The sequence below is a fragment of the Artemia sp. Qi Xiang Cuo genome, chromosome 17 (assembly GCF_049724085.1).
Source record: "Artemia sp. Qi Xiang Cuo chromosome 17, ASM4972408v1, whole genome shotgun sequence".
NCBI classification, from domain to species: domain Eukaryota; kingdom Metazoa; phylum Arthropoda; class Branchiopoda; order Anostraca; family Artemiidae; genus Artemia; species Artemia sp. Qi Xiang Cuo.
The window spans coordinates 36,595,652-36,616,337 of NC_142810.1; the positions used below are offsets into that span (position 1 = coordinate 36,595,652).

The 20,686-nt window shown below is 37.5% G+C and overlaps 1 protein-coding gene across 2 annotated transcripts in view; it reads left to right on the forward strand.

The window, feature by feature from the left end:
• Cen (cerebellar degeneration-related protein 2-like) overlaps positions 1-20,686 on the forward strand; it is a 189,297-nt gene that overhangs the window by 154,593 nt on the left and 14,018 nt on the right. For both annotated transcript variants that reach the window (XM_089103345.1, XM_089103344.1), the window contains exons 6-7: positions 4,373-4,493; positions 15,730-15,885. In XM_089103345.1, coding sequence (XP_088959471.1) covers positions 4,373-4,493; positions 15,730-15,885 — 277 coding nt within the window. The remainder of the gene's footprint in view (positions 1-4,372; positions 4,494-15,729; positions 15,886-20,686) is intronic.

Genomic DNA, 20,686 nt, shown 5'->3' on the forward strand with positions numbered 1-20,686 from the left:
CTAAACTTCAACTCTAACAAAAACTCTAAGCTAAAACTCTTAACTAAAACTAAACTAAACTAGAATTTCAACAAAAACTCTAAGCTAAGACTGTAAGCAAAAACTCTAAACTCTTAACTAAAACTAAACTGAACTAGAACTCTAATTAAAACTCTAAGTCTAAGCTAAAACTCTAAACTCTTAACTATAACTAAACTAAACTAGAACTCTAACTAAACTCTATGCTGAGACTCCAAGCTAAACTCTAAAATCTTAACTAAAACTAAACTAAACTAGAATTTCATAAAAAACTCTAAGCTAAGACTCTAAGGTAAAAACTCTAAACTCTTTAACTATAACTAAACTGAACTTCAACTCTAAGCTAAAACTCTAAACTCTTAACTCTCAACTATAACTAAACTGAACTTCAACTCTACGGTAAGACTCTAAGCTAGAACTCTAAACTCTTAACTATTACTAAACTTCAACTCTAACTAAAACTCGAAGCTAAGACTCTAAGATAAAAATCTAAACTCTTACATAAATCTAAAATAAACTAGAAATAAAAAAGAAACTCTAAGCTAATACTGTAAGCTAAAACCGTAAACTCTTAACTATATCGAAACTAAACTAGAACTCTAACAAAAACTCTAAGCTAATACTCTAAGCTAAAACTCTACGCCAATGGGTTAAAGAAAAAAACCGGATAAATGTTGGATAATTTCTAAGTCTAAAAAATTCAGTCCAAAAAACTAAAAAAAAATTCAAAAAAGGGAGGGAGGAAGGGAGGGGCTCGTGGGTGCTTTGGGGTCCGGGGGGGCCCTTTTGGGATCCGAAGGGACCCAGAGGGCCTTTGGTGGGCCGGGGGATCTTTGGGGGCCCGGGGGCCATTGAGGTGCCGGGGGACCTTTGGGGTCCGGGCGGTTCCTTCGGGGTTGGGGTAGGGGGTTGTGGGGGTTGGGGACCTCACAACATTGTTCAAACGGAACTTGTGTATTATAACGACCACAGAGTTTCACCCTCAAATCCTCTTCTAAATCATCTTCTAAAAAGCCTCAAACTGTTTCGCTTAAATCATCTTCTAAAATGTCTCAAAATGGTTTCACCCAAATAATCCCAAAACTTAATTTCTGCGTGTTCCTTTTGTTTTGGCATCCCTGCGCTGTCACATTTGAAATTCCTAGGAAACCCTTTCCCGCGTTAATCTCTTCATCTCTAAGATCAAAACATACGCCCGGAGACAATTTTCCTGGATGAACACCAACAAATCAATTGACCTTGACATCATCCATCAGACATTAATAAACTTCACCCGGAGACAATTCTCCTGGACGAACACCAACAAATCAATTGACCTTGACATCATCCATCAGACATTAATAAACTTCGCCCGGAGACAATTTTCCTGGATGAACGCCAACAAATCAATCAACCTTAACATCATCCATCAGACATTAATAAACTTCGCCCGGAGACAATTCTCCTGGACGAACACCAACAAATCAAGTTCTCGGAAATCCATTTCCCCTAGGGAGTCTATGCCCATATATGGAGCCCCGTTCGGACTGACAGCACATTGGTTCTCCCTAGGGAGTCTATGCCCATATATGGTGCCCCGTCACGAGTTCATGAGGTTAGGTTAGGTTACGAAATCAATTTCTCGGAAATCCATTTCCCCTAGGGAGTCTATGCCCATATATGGTGTTCGTTCCGGAACTCATGAGGTTAGGTTAGGTTACGCAATCAATTTCTCGGAAATCCATTTCCCCTAGGGAGGCTATGCCCATATGGTGTTCTTACGGAGTTAGACTCCATTGTAGATGGCAGCACATGTGTTCGTTTCATTCCTTCTGGGACCTTCCTACTAACTAGTATCACTTTTTACACAAAAAACTGCATTTTCATGTACAAGCTATACTCACCATTCTACCATCGGAGAACCTTGACCATTCTACAGTGGCCACAGTAAAAAGCGCAACTTCATTTCTTGAGGGTGTACCGAATAATAAACAAGTACCACTTCATTATTGTAATTTAGTTTTTCTTTTCTCCGCAGTTAGTTAAAGTAAAGAACGAATAGTAAAGCTTATAACTGAATATTACTAGAAGACCAAAAATTTTCAATAAAACCTTATTATTTTCCTAGAAACTAGCATCGTCCATGTATAATTAACAGAAAAAGATGCCCGGGATCTGGTTCGAACTAGACGCCTTGGGATTACAAGGCCTATTCTCTATTGACCGAGTCACCAACACTTGTAAGTTATGAAAGAATATACAGTTTGAGACAATATCGAAAAAGAGTTATATGAAGGACCTATGAATTTCATTACAGAGGGGGCCTATTCTTGTTTTGTTGAATACAACTGAAAACCTAGTAAAGAACAAAACACGAAACGTAGTAACTAACAGTTAAGATAATTACATAAAAGATTGATGTAAAATCATTTCGATGAATTAGTTTGTAGTTGTATTTATATGTGTGCAATATTTGCATTACCTACTTAAGAAGTGACATCGAAAGTGTTATTTTTTTTTCAGGGCATAATTTGTTCTGAGGTAGGGGGCAACTGCCCCCCTCTGGATCCCAGTCTACCCCCAGACCCCAATTTGCCCCCCCTGGCTAAAATTTAGTTTCTTCAAAAATTTTGTCAAAATTAAGATAAGCCTGTATAATTCAGAAAAACGGGCCAGTTTTCTTGAGTAATTCTTTGCATTTGTGGTACTATAAGGCTTTTTTTTATTTTTCGCTGACATTTTCACTTGATCTGGGAAAGTTTGGTCCACCTTTGCCCACTTCCCCCCCCCCCCCCTTGGGGTTTTGAAGAAAATACGCCCCCGTTTTTAGTGCTATATCACATTTACGGATGGTAGAATCCGTAAGTGTGATAGAACAGATGGCACGGATGGTAAAAATCACGTAGATATGAGCAATAGCTTTCAAATGAGCCATTAAACTTCACTCTAAAAAGTTCTGGTAGCCATGTAGCCCCAGCTTTTCCACTTGAGACAAGGCACCCAAGATGCCGTTTTTAGTTCAATTCGGAACTTTCTGATGGTGGAATTTATAGGAAGGAAGGACGTATATTGCCATCTAATCTGTTTGGTCACTTAAAAAGGGCTCTTACAAATTTAATTCCCTTTCTAATGAGCTATTACATTATCTTTGTGATGCTCTGGCTACCCCCTAGCGCTGCTATAAAAAAAAGAATAAAAAACGGGAGACAGATCAGTGCTACCGGTGCAAAAAGCGTTTTTTTTTTTTTTTTTTCAAGGAGGGTGGCAGTAATTTCCCTGTTAAATGTTTTCAACCATGCTGGTTCCAATATCCTTTTGTTCCATTTTTCATTTTGTTCTGACGCCATTTTCGAGGGGCTTCAGACTTTTTTTTGAAATCACCATAAATTTATTTTCGTAATAAACTTTTACTTTTAAGACAAACCGAAATGATAGTCACCATTCCAGAATCAGTGTCAGATGACAATTTTTTTTTCACTATTTAGGTTTTTTCTAAACGCAGTTTTTAACTTATGGTTACTGTGGGCCACTGTATAAAGATAATTAGCAGTAAGTTCGCTTCTGATGATTTCGGGCTCTTCATTCTCGGTGCAAACAAACAGCTCCTCCCACATACTCTTTATTAGCGCGGACAAACAGCTCCTCTCATTTGATTTGCCATCAGCGGTCCAATTACCCTGGAATACGTATTTTGGCAGAAACTTTCTCAAAATGCCTTTGAAACCAACTCGATACTTCAAAACCTACTTTTAATTTCTAAGAACATCTAATAATAACGTTGCACAAATAATTACCAATTTTCATAGATGTATTGGAATGAATTGATTTAAAATTAGTTTCTTTAAAATTTTGTGTTCCAATGGTGAAGTCAAGTTTCACGTTCAAGAGAAATCTGACTTGTCTACCCGTGAAAAGATCTAATGTCGCTTATGTTTTTACGTTATCCGGAGCACTTGCACCTCGGTCCGGGTTTTTATAATGGGGGAGATAGGGGACGATCATACTGTCTAATATTTGTATAGTGTGCTGTGGGCTGTGGTTCACTCTTTACTAGGTTGCAGCTACCGCTGCACCCATGATTAAATATTTAGTTGGTATTTTGGTTAGGTTAGGTTAGTTTAGGTTACGTATTTAATATAATGCGGTCTGGGCGGCCCCCCGTCCGCAATTTTTGTTGTAGTTTTCATAATTTTGTTGATAAAGTGATTTTGTTTTATTTCATTAGCATTGACCAAACTTCACTTTTGGACAGAACTTGAATGTAGTGGCTATAAGACACAAGTACCCCAATTTCTTATTCTATGACTTTGTTTTACTTTTTTTTTGGGGGGGGTGGCTTTGATTCTTTACAGCTAGTTAAGTTTCGACTTTTTAGGCAGCTCCGCTTTGAGCGGCAGATATCAAAGGAATTCAAATGCGTGGCAACGATGACGGAAGATTTGTTTGATGATGAACGGAATAAACTTGAAATCCTTGAAGCTTCCTTCCTTAGAGAGGTATGTTTTTGTTTTTCGCAAACAGACTGTCTAATCCTTTTTTTTTATTATAAAGGCTTTCCCTCCGTATTTAGCTAAAAATTTACCATTTTTGATATTTTGATGAATTTCTGAAATTATTTACAAGGACCCCCCACCCCCCAAGAAAATAAGCCGAACCGGAATTTAAAAAAAAATAACTATAGTCATAAATGTTTATTTCTGAAAAACCGTATGAAAAGAAAGCTCATCTAAATTGCTTCAAAATTAAGGAAGTTACGGACGAGAAACCTTGAGAGAAATTCATTTTCACACACGAGTAAAAAAAAAATAATACCTTTTTCGGCATGGAAGAATGATCTGAAGTTCAACGGCTTTTCAAAGATTTATTTGGTTTGAGGCTCTTTTAAACTGTATTGTAAACAAGAATTACTTATGACACAAAAATTAATGTTATATATATTTTGAAAAAAAGTACATTTCAATACCAAAACTCATTTAAGGATGAAACACAATACCGTAAGAATATTTACCATTAATATTTTATTCAAACATCAGATGGTATCAAAAGATCCATGGGCATGGGCAGTGTTTGCTGGGATTGTTCCGCAAGACCTATTTGCAGGGTATTCCCAATGTCATTTGTCCGATATATAATAAGTTGACCGGGTGGTGTCGTGATAGATGTTTGAGTTCCATCTGTTCTTATGATTTTGTAACAGCGTATTATTGCTGCTGTGGGATGGCCGAAAATGTGCTTTCAATCATATTGGCGTATGTAAATGTGTCACGTGAAAGCCGCTTTCCTTCTTCTTTTACTATGGGTATCTATTTTATCGCACTAAGTTCCTTTTTTTGTTGACAGATCATCACTGAAGGTTACTAAGACACTCTAATTGTCTTTAGATGCATTATAAACCATTAACTTCAGATATGCCAAAGAAATTTCAAAATTCTTTAGAAAGTTTACGCGGCATAATTTGGTTCGTTTCGACCCATCAATATTTTCTTCTCTATTGGAACAGTTTCTCCAAAGTCTCAATACATTTAATCAGGCAATCTGCTATTAAATTAGCAGACTACAGGGGGAAATGCTCAACATTAGACTCCATAGTGCAATTTCAGGATCTCTGGTAGACGTTATGTTTGTCTTCTTTCTTTTGATATTGCATAGGATGTTGAATTTGTATCGCACAGGATTCTTTCTTTGCAAGCTGAAAGATTATGTTGTTAGGTCAGTTGGAAAATTTACTGGAACACTTTCTGCGTCGTCATTGTCACTAAAAATTGTCCTTGACGATATCACTTTATGCAAATACTCAGTGACTATTGGAGTGCCTAGAGAAAGTCTACTGAACTTGAGACAAATCTTTCTCTTATTTATGAAAGATTTAGGCAAGAACGTAGTAAATAAATCCATTTTTTGCTGACAATTCAAGCTTTGGTGGACGTTCAGGACTTGACTTAAAGCTCTTGCTCGACAGTGTCGCCAGGATACAGAGAACCAACCGTCAGCGCTGTTAGTCATCTCTAGAGTGGTATGTTGTAGATGAAGGTTGGAGCTTCATTGGGTCAATGTTCCGGCTAATCTGTTGACCGCGGATGCCTTCCGCCCGTTTTTTGTGTGGTCTTCTTCTGGAGCCTTCCCAGCTGTTTGCTGTTCGGTCAAAATCAAAGATGACTCGGGTTTGTGTTTGAGTGGTTAGGCGCGGTAAATGACCATACCAATGCAACGAGCGCAAGACTTGAGCTGTTCAGATAGGAATGGAAATTTAAAGGACTGAAGAATCTCCAAGTTCCATACGCTTGTGAACCATCTAATCTGTTCTATTTTGTGGAGTTTTTTTTTTTTTTTTTCCCAAAGAGCATTTAAATCCATGCATCTCAGAACGTATCTGGGATGTAGGTCACATCAATGACGAGTGCAGCATAACGCTAGCCACAGAGACAAAGTAGGTTTGGGCTTTAGTAAGGCGGTCGATAAGGGATTTGTGAAATTGTGTTCTCGGGAGACAACTGAGGCCGCCGTTCGCCCTTGCCGCCTTTGCTGATACATGGGCATCTAAGCTTTCATTCGATCAGACAGTTTAACCAGAGTAGACGAACTGCGTTTGTGACTTTAAATTTAGGTTTTGCTACATTAGAATACCAATTTTGTATTATTTTTTTTCTTTTCGGTAGTATTTCGTTCAAATATATCGGATATTCATGCCTAAGTACCGCTCAATTGACAGTTTTTCCGGCAATATGTTTGGTTTCGAACAAAGCAATCTTTGAAACGTTAGAAAACTGTTAGTTTCAGCTACCTTAGGAAATGGCAAATCAATAAAAATGATTTGTGACTAATTTTCCGTATATTTGAAAGGTATGTATTTAAAAGGTAGAAAGAAAATACTGACAAATATATATTATTGTATATTATACCAGTGAAACTAAATTAATAGTTCCAACCATACTGATATAAATAAAGATAATTTTTGGAATTTTGAGAAGTTAAAATAAAAAAAAAAGTTTTGTGGCTTCAATATGGGGGGGGGGGGGTAAAGATTCTGGCTTTTGAAAATTACATTTTTGTACCCCTCTCCAATTTCCAGAATTGACGCCAATGCTGGCAATTAATCATCTTCATTCGATCTTGCAGTTGCCTGCAAGCTCTGACAAAAAAAAAAAAATAGAAATAAATAAGGAAGTGAATGCTAACCATACACAAAAAGGATTCCCCTCATTTTCGAGGTGGAAAGGGTTTTAAAAACCTTCACTTGCGTGTTTAGACCCTGAAAGATCGAATGACTATCTCAGAATTTGCATTCCCCTGCGTTTTGACCGTCTTTGGGGAAAAATTGATGTTTTACGGCTAAAAATAACAGAAAATATCATATTGTTGTTGCACTTCCGACCAAGGTTATTCTAATGGTGCTCTTTCCTTTTTTATCTGACGCTGTTTTTGAGAGGTTTCCGACTGTCAAAGAAATTCCCGTAAATTTGTTTTCGCAATAAAATTTTATTTTTAAGACTAACTAAAATAATAGGTACCATTCCTGAATCAGCTTTAGATTTTAATATTTTTCTAACTTGACAGTTTTTTTTTTCAAAACGCCTTTTTAAACTTTTGGGTACAAAAAGAGCCGTGGTTCGCTCTATACTAGATTAAATAAAAAAAAAAGTTTTTTTACCTGAAAGTATGGAGCCACATTAACACTTAAAACGAACAGAAATTATTACGTAAGTGAGAGTGTTCGCCCCCTCGTCAATACCTCACTCTTTATGCTACAGTTTGAATTTTGTTCCAATTCTTTAAGAATGACCCCTGAATCACAAAGGCCGTTTAATTAGAATTAATTTTAAAAAACTATTTCCACAAAATAAGTTTTTCAAACATAAGTAAAGAACTCCAATAAACAAAAAATGAACCAAAATAAAATCAAACAAACTACCAAGCGTGAAACTACCACAAATCAGTACTGGTAAATAAATGAAACCCCAAACGAACAGAAATTACAATAAATAACCGAGTCGAACTCAAAACAAGCAGAAATTAACATGAGTTGGGCTCAAAACCCCTATGCCTTCCCAAGGCCAAAACATAATTTGCATAATTGCAAAACATAACCCTTGCCCTAAGGGCTGTGGGGGGTTGTCATCCTCAAAGACAAAATCTTCAAACCTTTTCACTACGTTGAACAAAATTGATATCTAAAAATTTTGGTTGGATTTGATCGGGAAAATGGGGATTATGAGAGGGGGGTTGATTACCCTCCAAGCCCTTCTGAGTATTAAAAAGGGCAGTAGCCCTTTGAATTTCCAATTGAACGATTCTTTTTTGAAGTTTCTACGACAACACTTTCTATAAGAACCTTATATGCTCCCAGGGCATAACTTACAACCCTTGCCCTGAGGGCTGTAGGGGAGTTTCCTCCTCAAAAACATAATTTCTATCTGAAAATCAACTACGCTGAACAAAATGGCTATCTCAAAATTTTGATTGGATGTGCTCTACAACAGCTGTCTATATAAACCTTATATGCCCCCAGGGCATAACTTACAACCCTTGCACTGAGGGCTCTGATGGGGTCATCATCCTAAAAGACCTAAGTTCCAGAAATATCGACTACGTTGAACAAAATAGGTATCCCAAAATTTTGATTGGGTTTGTGTTGGGAAAAGGTGGGCGTGAGAGGGGGGTTAGTTGCCCTCCAATCACTTTCGACTATCAAAAAGGGCACTAGCCCTTTGAATTTCCGATCGAATGAGCCTTTTTTGAAGTTTCTACGACAACGCTTTCTATAAAAAAAACCTTATATGTCCCCAGGGCATAACTTATAACCCGTTCCAAGATGGCTGTGGGGGAGATTCCCCCTCAAAAACATAGTTTCTATTTGAAAAATCAACTACGCTAATCGAATTGGCTTTCAAAATTTCAAAGTATCTATTGGACGTTTTTGGGGAAATGGGGTGGGTGGAAGGGGTGTTAGTTTCCTTCCAATAACTTTCGACTATTAAAAAGGGCACAAGCCACTCCAACTTCCAATCGAATGAGCTCTTTTCGAAGTTTCTACGACAGCTCCTTCGATACGAAGTGCCCTGGTCTAAAGAAAAAAATAACAATAATAATAGATTTTGTCAACATCGTTCTATGATAGATAGCTCTTTCGAAAGTACTAAAAAACTTCAGCGTAAAGAGCGAGGTATTGAGGAGGGGGTGAACAACCTCATATACGCAATAATTTCTGCTCGGTTTAAATTTTAATGTTGCTCCTTACTTTCAGTTGAAAAAACTTGTTTTTTTATTTAGTTTCTTATCATTTTTGAATAACGTTGGGAAATCCTGCGCCCCCTTGATGGAAAATTCTCTTCCCCCATGAACAATTCCTCCATGGAAAGATCATCCCATGTAACCCCCTCCCCCTACCTCCCACACCAGAAAAATTTCCCCTGAAAACGTCTGTATACTTCCCAATAACCAATACTGCATGTAAACAATGGGCAAAGCTCATAACTTGCAGCTCTTCCCCCGGGGACTGTGGGGGTCAAGTCATCCTCAAAGACATAGTTATTAGATTTTTTGACTATGCTGAATAAAATGGTTGTCTCAAAATTTTGATCGGGCGAAATTGGGGGGAAAACGAGCGTGGTAGGGGGCCTGGTTGCCCTCTAATTTTTTTGTCACTTAAAAAGGGCACTAGAACTTTTAATTTTCGTTCAAGTGATCCCTGTTGCGATTACTGGATTGCTAGCTAGTGCTGCAACCCAGATAATTAAAAAAATCATGTACATAATGATTCCTTTTATTACTTCAGTTACTATGGGCTACAGTTCGTTTCCTTAATGTGATTTTTTAATTGTATAAGGCACTAGAACTTTTAATTTCCGTTCGAATGAGCCCTTCTGTGACATTCTAGGACTACTGGGTTGATACGATAACCCCTGGGGAAAAGAAACAAACAAACAAGAAAATAAACACGCATCCGTGATGTCTTCTGGCAAAAAATACAAAATTCCACATTTTTGCAGATATGAGCTTGAAACCTCTACAGTGAGGGTCTCTGATACGCTTAATCTGATGGTGTGATTTTCATTAAGATTCTACGACCTTTAGGGGTTGTTTCTCCCTTTTTTCGATCGCTCTGACTATACAGTTCGTTACCACGAACTGTTTGATACTTTAGGACAACTGGGTCGATACGATCACCCTTGGGAAAAAATAAATAAATAAACACGCATCCGTGATATTTCTTCTGGCGAAAAATACAAAATTCCACATTTTTGAAGATAGGATCTTGAAACCTCTACAGTAGGGTTCTCTGATACGCTGAATCTGATGGTGTGATTTTCATTAAGAGTCTATGACGTTTAGAGGCTGTTTTCCCCTTTTTTCGAAAATAAGGCCAATTTTAGCAGGCTCGTAACTTTTATTTCGAATTATTTCTTTTATTTTATTTAATCTTACATATTTTATTTACTTCTTAGATGTTTCTTTCCTTGTGATCAGCCTTCTTTCGTTTCTTGATTTTTTTTATATTGGTTCGTGGGCAATTTGCATTTTACTCGGACGTTTTTTTCTATTTAAAAATACCTAAATTTAAATTCAAAATCCCCCCTCCGATCAAAATCGGTGACTAATAACGGTGACGACATATATATCGCAAAAAAAAATGTTTTAAAAACTAATCGACTTTCTTGATAGGCATGCTATTAGCTTTAATTTTATGCTTTAATCATTAGCAAGGATTTTCAAAATAATTATTGGTAACAAACTGAAATTAAAGAGTGACAAGATAGAAGAAAAAGAGTTTTCAGTCTTACCATGCACCCATTTAGGGTTGGATCGACTCTGGCTAAGCTTACAGAGTCACGCCACTGAGGCCCTTTCCAAACCAAATAACCAGCAACAACAGGACTCGAACACTCAGTGTCCTCAAGGACACAGGATTTTAAATCTAGCGTTATAACACCTGCTATAAAAAGATCGTTCAACATTCCATTCAACAAATATTCTATTTAAGTTATTGAGTAATTTTAAGACTAAACTTGATGAAACTACATGTTTGATATCAGCATAAAAATTCAATTCTTTTGGGAAAAAAGAATTGGAATGATCCAACTTAACCACGAACTGTTTGATAGCAGATAACGCTGCAACCATGACAAGGGTTTCCAGTCTGCTTTTCTAAATTTTTTCTTGAAAGAGGTGACTAATCTCAGTAAAAAATTGACATAAGTAAAGAAAGATAAAATGGATTGTATCGGCACGCTTTTAAGACGTATAGACAGGGTTACCACCAGTTCAAAAATACAATCACTAAATATTGCGAAAAAAATTGCTAAATAAGCAAAAAGATCACATAGGTTTGAAATTTGCCTCCTTTCTCTAAGCGGTAGAAAAGATGTAGTTTTCCTTAAGAAATAGGAGGTATCCTTTATAGAGATTTAAAGAACAACTAGTTTTTGCGGTATACTGACGATCCTAAAAAAATTAACAATAAATAAAAATACTAGTTTTTTTCAAAAATTTAACTAGAAGCACTGACAAGTATGTATCTCTTCGTTTGGACTAGCCCTCTCTCATATAGATTCTGGCTCCTCCCTTGATTGGCTTTAAATTCAAGAAAATGCTAGTAAAGGCCCAATACGTTCTCTGAAATGTTGCTAAGTTACGGGTTTTGGTTGACTGAAGATTGCGTGATAATAATGGCATTGCGAGTGTGATTTGAATCTGAGTTAACACCCTGTCCATGTTCTGCAGCTAAAAAAAAGTTTCTCTTTCAAAATAGATGTCACACAGAAGCTTGCCCATTTGTAAATGACTATTTTCATTCACCTGTTTTTCACCATGGGCTTTTTGTGTTTCTTCTCGTTTACTTCTTGTTTTACTTCTAGAATAAGCTTTGTAGGATTCTAAGCTAAAGCATAAGAAAATACGGTATAAGCCCAGAATTGGGACTGTTGAAAAGGAAACATGTTAAGAAAACTATTCTTACTTCATAATATGCAGAATAATTTTCGTTAACACATTTTAACAGTGATTCCACTATATTTTATCCCTATGTGCAAATATGTAGCCCAAACTATATATTGTCCCATGAGTTTTTCCGTTTCTTGATTTCGTCAGCGGTGATTCAATTTACCAGTAGCCTACACGGGTTGAAACAAGAGTGACGCATGGCAAAATGCTTTGGAAATATATAATTTGTGTTATATATTTGCACATTAGTGGGGGGGGGGGGCAAATCTGTATAGAAATGGGCCCTATATAGGACACTTCGAACACCCTCCCTAACTTCAGAATAAATAGACACGTTTTCGTACTATGATCATTCTAGCACTCGTTGGGGAATCTTTCTTATAGTACAGTCAATCTAAATTAATTTTAAGGATTACCTCAAACAAATTGCAATAGTTTTGATTTTGGTATCATTCGAACCAGAAAAATTTTTTCTGCAACATTAAGGAAATCGGCCAAAATTGGTTGAGGTGAAATTGACGTTTTTCGTCTTTTCTTCTAAAATAACAACTGAAAAAAAAAATAATTTGCACTTCTAAAAAGTCGGTGATAAGAAAATTTGGTACAGAGAGCACGAATATGGACTCGCTTTGGTTGTTTACCATCCCTGAGTGTTTTCTCCCCCCCCCCAACAATTACACATGCGCGAGATAAAGCGTGCATTAATATACTTTGGATATTACACGAAGTCGGATCCATGCAGAGAAAACTTACACTTCCTATGCCGAAATACTAGGAAAAATCGTGTCCTAGTCTCTTGCATATTTTGCCCCCCCCCCCCCCACGCACACCCAATCAAATAAATGGTTTTGCACACATCTCAAAATTGTCTCGCATCTGCAATGTTCTTCAAAGCTCTTGATGAGAAATTATTCAATAGATGATGCGCAATAACAAGCTGACTCATTTTGCCGACATTCGAGTTTGAAAAGAACGTATAAGCAGTACGCTTACTGATCAATTTTGGCTTCTTGTTAACTTTTTAGTTACATTCAAGATCCAAGGTAGGTTTTCCCAAGCTGAAATCCAAACATAGCTAAACAGTGAAAGGACGTGATGGGTATGTTTTACTATGAGCCATCAAAAGGAAGAACACATTTTACTGTCAATAAAGGCTGTTTCTCTACTAGAATGATTAAGATGTACAGGGGATAACCGCAGCTTTATAATTATACGTGCGGTATTACAAGAATGTTTCGTGAAGCTGTCAAAAGCATCTGAAGAGATTAGTGCTATCCATACTCTAAAGCGATCAGATTCTAATGCACATGAAACCCAGTTTTACATAGTGGAGGTCGGGGTTGAACCGGACACTCTCAATTATTCAGACACCATTTGGTGGAAAATTCTACAAGAAATAGTAAGAATGCCATCTAGCCTTCATGCCTCAAAGAATAATTTTTAGTTTGATTGATTGATTCTTTCAAAAGTTAAACTGCAATAACTGTTTTAGGTAGGTTAATTTTTTCTGGGACCATGAACATTGGTGTTTGGGAACTTCATTTGCAAACAGTTTCCGACATGCTCCCTTACTTCGGATCAGCTGGTCACAACAACTACACGAAGTCGGTGACGCTCTACCTACAGCAGATGAACAGACTTGAACATACAAGCCCAACACTTTTCCAGTCTTTCGAAAAAAGCTTGCACGTTGTGAAAAGATCGGACAGATTTTGGGCCTGTTTATCTTCAATTTTGGTCATAGAACAAGAGCTGATGAGAAGTCTGAAAACGGCAACCGGATTGACTAGAGGTACAACAATAACAGAAGTACAGAGACTTTAGTGGCTAAACAAGAATTGACGGATTTTTTGTATCAAACCAGTGACTAACACAAAGAGTCTGGTATTTTCCTTGGAACATTTAGTTATCAGTGACGATACCGACTTGTTGGTCTTGTTACTTTATCATTGTATTCCTTAGCATCACAAGGTCTATCTGCACAGTGAGCCTACGCCAGCCACTTTAGGCGCAACTTTGGACATCAAAGCCAGTGTTAAGAAGATTGGACTGAAACCTGCAAGCTGCTTCATTTTGCTCACGTAATTCTTGGCTGCGACACAACTTCCCGTCTACATGGACTTGGCATAGGAATTGCGCTTAAACGGCTGAATGACAACGAACAGAAAATGCTTTAACTTTTTCTTAAATTGATGCTTCGAAAGAAGAGATTAAAGCAGCGGGAGGGTCTGCACTTTCTATATTGTATAGTGGAAAATCTTTTGACAATCTTGACAGTTACCGACACCGAGTCTTTCAGCAGAAAATAGCAACGTCTGCAACTTTTGTCCATCCCAAAGAAATACCTCCTACTTCAGCAACAGTGAGAGTTCATTGTTTGCGAACCTATCTTCAAGTACAAGATTGGATTGGGCTTCAGAGACCTGCCCTTCCAGAACAGCATGTTGAACCCTATCCTTGCGGATTTTCCAGCGATATCAAAGAAAATTCTCACCGTCGTGAAGTGTCATCGAGCAGCTGTCATCGAAATGGCATCGAATGCGACATTAATTGCAAATTTTGAAAAAGGAACTAGTTGCTCTAATGCTAAGGTCTAAATTGAAGATGAAGAAGACATGCGACTAATTAAATAAATGTGCTTAATCTCTAATCCTTTCGCAATTTCATTTTATCCGTGATTTTTTGTTCAAACTAGCTAAATCATCAATTTACTTAGTTATGAGAAGTTGCTTATTGGATTCTAAGAATTTGGGGTGGTTACGTTTAGGATGGAGGGTGAAGGGGAGGGGGTAAATTAACATGGATGAGGATGAAACTTCTTTTCTGCATTAGCAGTCCAGTTTTTTCCTGTATGAATTCAACTTCGCGTATTGTTGCTTTTAAATCTGTATCGACGCTTGATTTATGGGCGAGAGGGAGGGGGGGGCCTGAACTTGAGCGTTCAAAACAAAAAAGTTGCAAATTCGTGATCTTCGTACCAGATTTGCCTATTACCGACTTTCTATGCGTGCAAATTAGGTTGTTTTTTTAAAAAGTCACCATTTTAGAAGAAAAGACGAAAGACGGTGAATTTCACCTTGTCTGATTTTGGCTCATTTATTGTATGTGGTAGAGAATTCTTTTCCGGTTCGAATGAAACCAAAATCTAAACTATTGCAATTGGTTGATATTTAAATCTTAGATTGACTATAGCCTACTATTAGTGATTAAATGCTATTCGTTAGAATTCATTCATCTTGCAGTATGATCGTTACCTACTAAGTAGGTAATTGCAAATGGTGTTTTATTTCCACATACAGATGTCCAAAAGGCAAAACGAAAATATTAAGTACTTATTTCACAAAGGGGTTTACTCACCAAAGCTGTTATATCAATATTACTGAGCTTCTTTATTGTAAATCTGACTCTAAATTTGTAATATAGATGCCAAAATTCAAGACACCTTTTAGCGCATATTCCCTTGTTGTGGATATGTTACGCCTTGTCCGAAATGAAATTAGGAAAGCAAGTTGAGTTGAAATGAAAGTAATGAGGGAGATTTCAGCGTACCTTAATCCGACTTAGTTCGATAGCGTACATCTCACCGCATGGAACGTTTTATCATTACTACGACTTTTACTCTGAATACTGAAACACCGTTTCAGCCATTCGTTACTTTTCTAGTAAAATGATTTCATAGCGGAAAAATTAACAATATGTTAGTGTAGTATTCCTTCTTGCTATAAGTATCTTCTTCTTCCTCCTCTATAAGTTTCATTTTTGAATTGTTTTTTTTTTCTTTTTTATTCTATGCAGCTTGATCGTCGCTTAGAGAAGTCTGAGGCTGAGATTGAAAGATTGCAAGAAGAGATTTCCAGCCTACTCATTCAGCTGGCCGAATCAGAAGGCCGAGCAAGAGATGAAGCGGAGCATTCAACAGAATTGGAGGCCAAAATTAACGAACTCACAAAGGTAAGTGTTTCGCTTCAGTATAATTACTACCTTATACAATCATAGATGTAAACAGGTCCGAAGTTTGATTTGGGGGGGGGGGGGTTGTACTTAACTGTTTTGGGTCAATGTCAGGCTTCATTCCGCATTATGTCGAAATTGTAATAAATTATCAGGGTTTGTCCCCTCGAAATATGTGATTTCAAACCCTAAATAACTCGAGATAGAGTGTTTTTGTGTCTTCATCTAAATCTAAATATCCATTTCATAGATTTTACAAAAAAGAAGCGCACGCTATATCAAAAGACAGAGATAGTGGTAGACAGAGATAGAGAGAGATAACAAAGATATAGGGGCAGGGTTGACATCACAACCCAAAAATAAAATCACCAACGTTTAACCCAAAAAATCAGCAACATTTCACCAAAAATCATAAAAAAAATCGGGGGTCAGAAATTATAGGCTCTACACCAATAAGACACGTCGGGCAGCTTGAGGTAAGACATTATGTTTTTCAAAGGCCACAACCACTTCAAGAAACAGAATTTATGCCAACCGCAATTCCGACGAAAAACTGATATTATGATCTAAAACTCTTACTTTGCATAATCTTTTGTTTTTGTTTGCTTTTGAGCATAATTTTTTTTTGCTTTTGAGCGCTTTTATTCTGCGTGCCACAGCTGGCATCCTTAATTATAAACCTTGGCTTTGAAAAAAAAAACACTCAAATGGTGTCGATTTCTTATATATTTGTTTTAACTTTGAAAAATTGTCGTGAGTGAAGTCTAAGCTGAAATATCAGACAGATTGTAATATATATTATTCCTTTGGTTCCTTTGATAAGACCACTGCTCTGGTCCCTCAACTAAATACTGTGGTTTGGACCTATCATACAAAAGAAGCATCTTGGCAACAAATATGAGAGCCAGAGAGCACGTAATTCTTCCAGGCAGCAGAAAAAGATTTCATCATTAATTTTTTGACAGCAGTCATTTTGCGATCCGACGACTTCACCAAATGATTTTGCCAGGGTTGCCCACCTCTGCTACATTTAGCTTCGCTACTAGCGTTAATTAATGCGTCAGCTTGTGCATGGGCACCCTCAGGGGGGGGGGGGGGTTAGGGTTGGCCCCCCCGTCTGGAAATCAGGGACTATAAAGTAATTTGAGGGAACCAAAGGAAAGAGAGCAGAGGTGGGAAAATCAAGGGAAAAGTGTGTGTTGGGCCATGGTTGGCTGCCAGCCAATAGGTTTTGGCCCTTAATAGGGGCAACTTGAGTTCTAAATTATGATGGAGTGACCCTTTTCCAGTTCTCCACAAATATTTTTTCTATATGACTTGGTTGGAGTAAAAAAAATCAAATTCTTTGTAGTAATGAATGGTAGATAAATCTCGATCCTTATCAGTAACGAAAGCATAAGAATCTAAATATTGATGACATTACATCAAAGAATAAGCTCTTTATTCCAACTATGTATTTAGTTCGAGTTTGACGTAAATATCCCAATTTATTAATACATAAGAAAGTTGGTATAATTATAAAAATAGGAAATAGGAAAACAACTTAAAAAGAGGACAGTCTCCATAAAAACACGCCGTGAAAATGAGCAAACCTGAGTACCGTTGAGCTGATATCTGAAGCCACTATAATAAGAAATGTTTAATATTGTAATTTCCTCCCAGAAGGAATGCATGTTTTTTTTTTCTTTTCTTTTTTTTAATTTTTTATAATTGGGAAGTATAAGGCTTACAGCCTTTGTTCAACACTTACAGCCTTTCTCAATAACGCCCAGCACTAGAATTTCTTCTTTGATTTTCTTAATCTTAGTTTCAATGCTTTACTTTGAACCAACTACTTTGAAAATGCTTTACTTGTCAAAACTACAGAGTCTAAAGGCGTTAAATATGTCGGTGTTTGAAAACCAACTTCAAAAGTGTTGATAAGAGCGATGTGGGCACAATGTATTATTATTATTTTTATTATTTGTTTAGACCAGGGCACTTTGTATCAAAGGGTTTGTCGTAGAAACTTCGAAAAGGGCTCATTCGATTGGAAATTGAAAGGGCTAGGGCCCTTTTAATAGTCAAAAGCGAATGTAGGGCAACTAACAACCCTTCCACGCCCACCATTTCCCCAAACACATTTCAATCAGAATTTGAGATAGCCATTTTGTTCAATGTAGCCTAGTTGAAACATCTGGAAATTATGTCTTTGAGGATGACAACCCATCCCCTCCAACAGTCCTTCCTCCGAATTGCCTTTCAAGTGATTGGAAGGCAACTAACAGCCCTTCCACGCCCACCATTTCCCGAAACACATCCAATCAAAATTTGAAATAGCCATTTTGTTCAGCGTAGTTGATTTCCAGATAGAAATTATGTTTTTGAGGAGGCCCCACAACCCTAGGGGCAAGGGTTTTAAGTTATGCTCTGGGGGCATATAAGAACGATGTTGGCACAATGTATTATTTATTATTATTTTTTCCTTTAGAGCAGGGCACTTCGTATCGAAGACATTGTCGTAGAAACTTCGAAAAGGAATCATTCAATTGGAAATTGGAGCGGCTTGTGCCCTTTTTAACAGTCGAAAGGGACTGGAAGGCGACTAACACCTCTTCCACGCCCACCATTTTCCGAAACACATCCAATCAAAATTTCGAGATATCCAATTTGTTCAGGGTAGTTGATTTCCAGATAGAAATTATGTTTTGAGGAGGACACTCCCCCACAGCCTTAAGGGCAAGGGTTGTAAGTTATGCCCTGGGGGTATATAAGGTTATTATAGAAGGCGTTGTCGTAGAAACTTCAAAAAAGGCTCATTTGATTGGAAGTTCAAAGGGCTAGTGCCCTTTTTAATAGTCGAAAGTAATTGGAAGACAACTAACACCCCGTCCACGCCCACCATGTCCCCAAACACATCCAATCAAAATTTTGGATAGCCATTTTGTTCCACGCAGTTTGAAGTTCCGGAAATTATACCTTTGAGCAGGACAATCCCCCCACAGTTTTCAGGGCGAGGGTTATAAGTTATGCCCTGGGGGCATATAAGTTTTTATTGAAATCTTTGTCGTAGAACATTTAAAAAGGGCTCATTCGATTCGAAATTTAAAGGTCTAGTTCCTTTTTTAATAGTCGACAGTTATTTGAGGGCAACTAACACCCCTCTCACGCCCTCCTTTTACCCAAACACATCCAATCAAAATTTTTTGATAGCCATTTTGTTCAGCGTAGTTGATTTCCAGATAGAAATTATGTTTTTGAGGAGGACACTCCCTCACAGCCCTCAGGGCAAGAGTTGTATGTTATACCCTGGGGGCATACAAGGTTTTTAAAGGACGCATCGTCGTAGAAATTTAAAAAAGGGCTCATTTGATTGGAAATTGAAATGGCTAGTGCCCTTTTTAATAGTCGAAAGTGGTTGAAGGGCAACTAACCCCCCTCTATCGCCTTCCATTTCCCCAAACACAGTCAAGTAAAATTTTGAGATATCTATTTTGTTCAACGTAGTCGATAGTTCTGGAACTTGGGTCTTTTAGGATGATAACCACATCAAAACCCTCAGTGCAAGGGTTGTTATGCCCTGGGGGCATATAAGGTTTATATAGACAGTTTTTGTAGAAATTTCAAAAAAGCCTCATTTGATTAGAAATTGAAATTGCCCTTTTTAATAGTCGAAAGTGAGTGGAGAGTAAATAACCCCCCTATCACGCCCACTGTTTCCCCAAACACATCCAATCAAAGTTTAGAGATAACCATTTTGTTCAACGTAGTTGAAAGTTCTGGAAATTATCTATTTAAGGATGACAAACCCCCTAAGAGCCCCCAGGGCAAAGGCTGTAAGTTATGCCCTGGGGTATATAAGGTTTTTATAGATAGATTTGTCGTAAAAACTTCAAAAGGGGCTCATTCAATTGTATATTGAGAGGGGAAGTGCCCTTTTTAATAGTTGAAAGTGATTGGAGGGTAACTAACCCCCCTCTAACGCCCACCATTCCCCCAAACACATCCAATCAAAATTTTCAGATAGAAATTTTGTTCAACGTTGCAGAAAGTTCTGGAAATTATGTCTTTGAGGATGACACCCCCCCCCCCCCCCAGCTCTCAGGGCAAGGGTTGTAAGTTATGCCCTGAAGGCATATAAGGTTTTTATTGGAAGTGTTGTCGTAGAAACTTCAAAAGGGCTCATTTGATTGGAAATTGAAAGGGCTAGTGACCTTCTTAATAGTTGAAAGTAATTAGAGAGTGACTAATTACACGCCCACCATTTTCCCAGAAACATCCAATCAAAATTTTGAGATAACGATTTTGCTAAACTTAGTGTAAAGTTCTTGAAATTATGTTTTTGATGATGACCACCACCCTAATAGCCCCTAGAGTAAGGGTTGTAATTTATGCCCTGGTGGCATATAATGCGATTGTAAAAAATGTTATTGTAGAAACTCAAAGATGGGTCATCCAATTGGAAATCGAAAGGCCTATTGCCCTTTTTATCAGTCGAAAGTTATTGGAAGGCTTGACATTTTTATAGTAAAGATCGATGTGGGTACAATGTATTATTTTTTTTTTTTGTTGTTGTTGTTTAGACCAGGGCACTTCGTATCGACGGAGTTGTCGTAGGAACTTCGAAAAGGGCTCATTCGATTGAAAATAGAAAGGGCTGATTCCCTTTTTAATAGTCGAAAGTGATTGGAGGGAAACTAATCCCCCTCCCACGCCCACCCTCCCATTTGCCTTTATGTTTAAAAACTTAATGTTGCCTTAAGATTAAATCAAAATACACTGTGTTAATGCTAATTCCCAATAAGGCATCTCAGTAGTATCC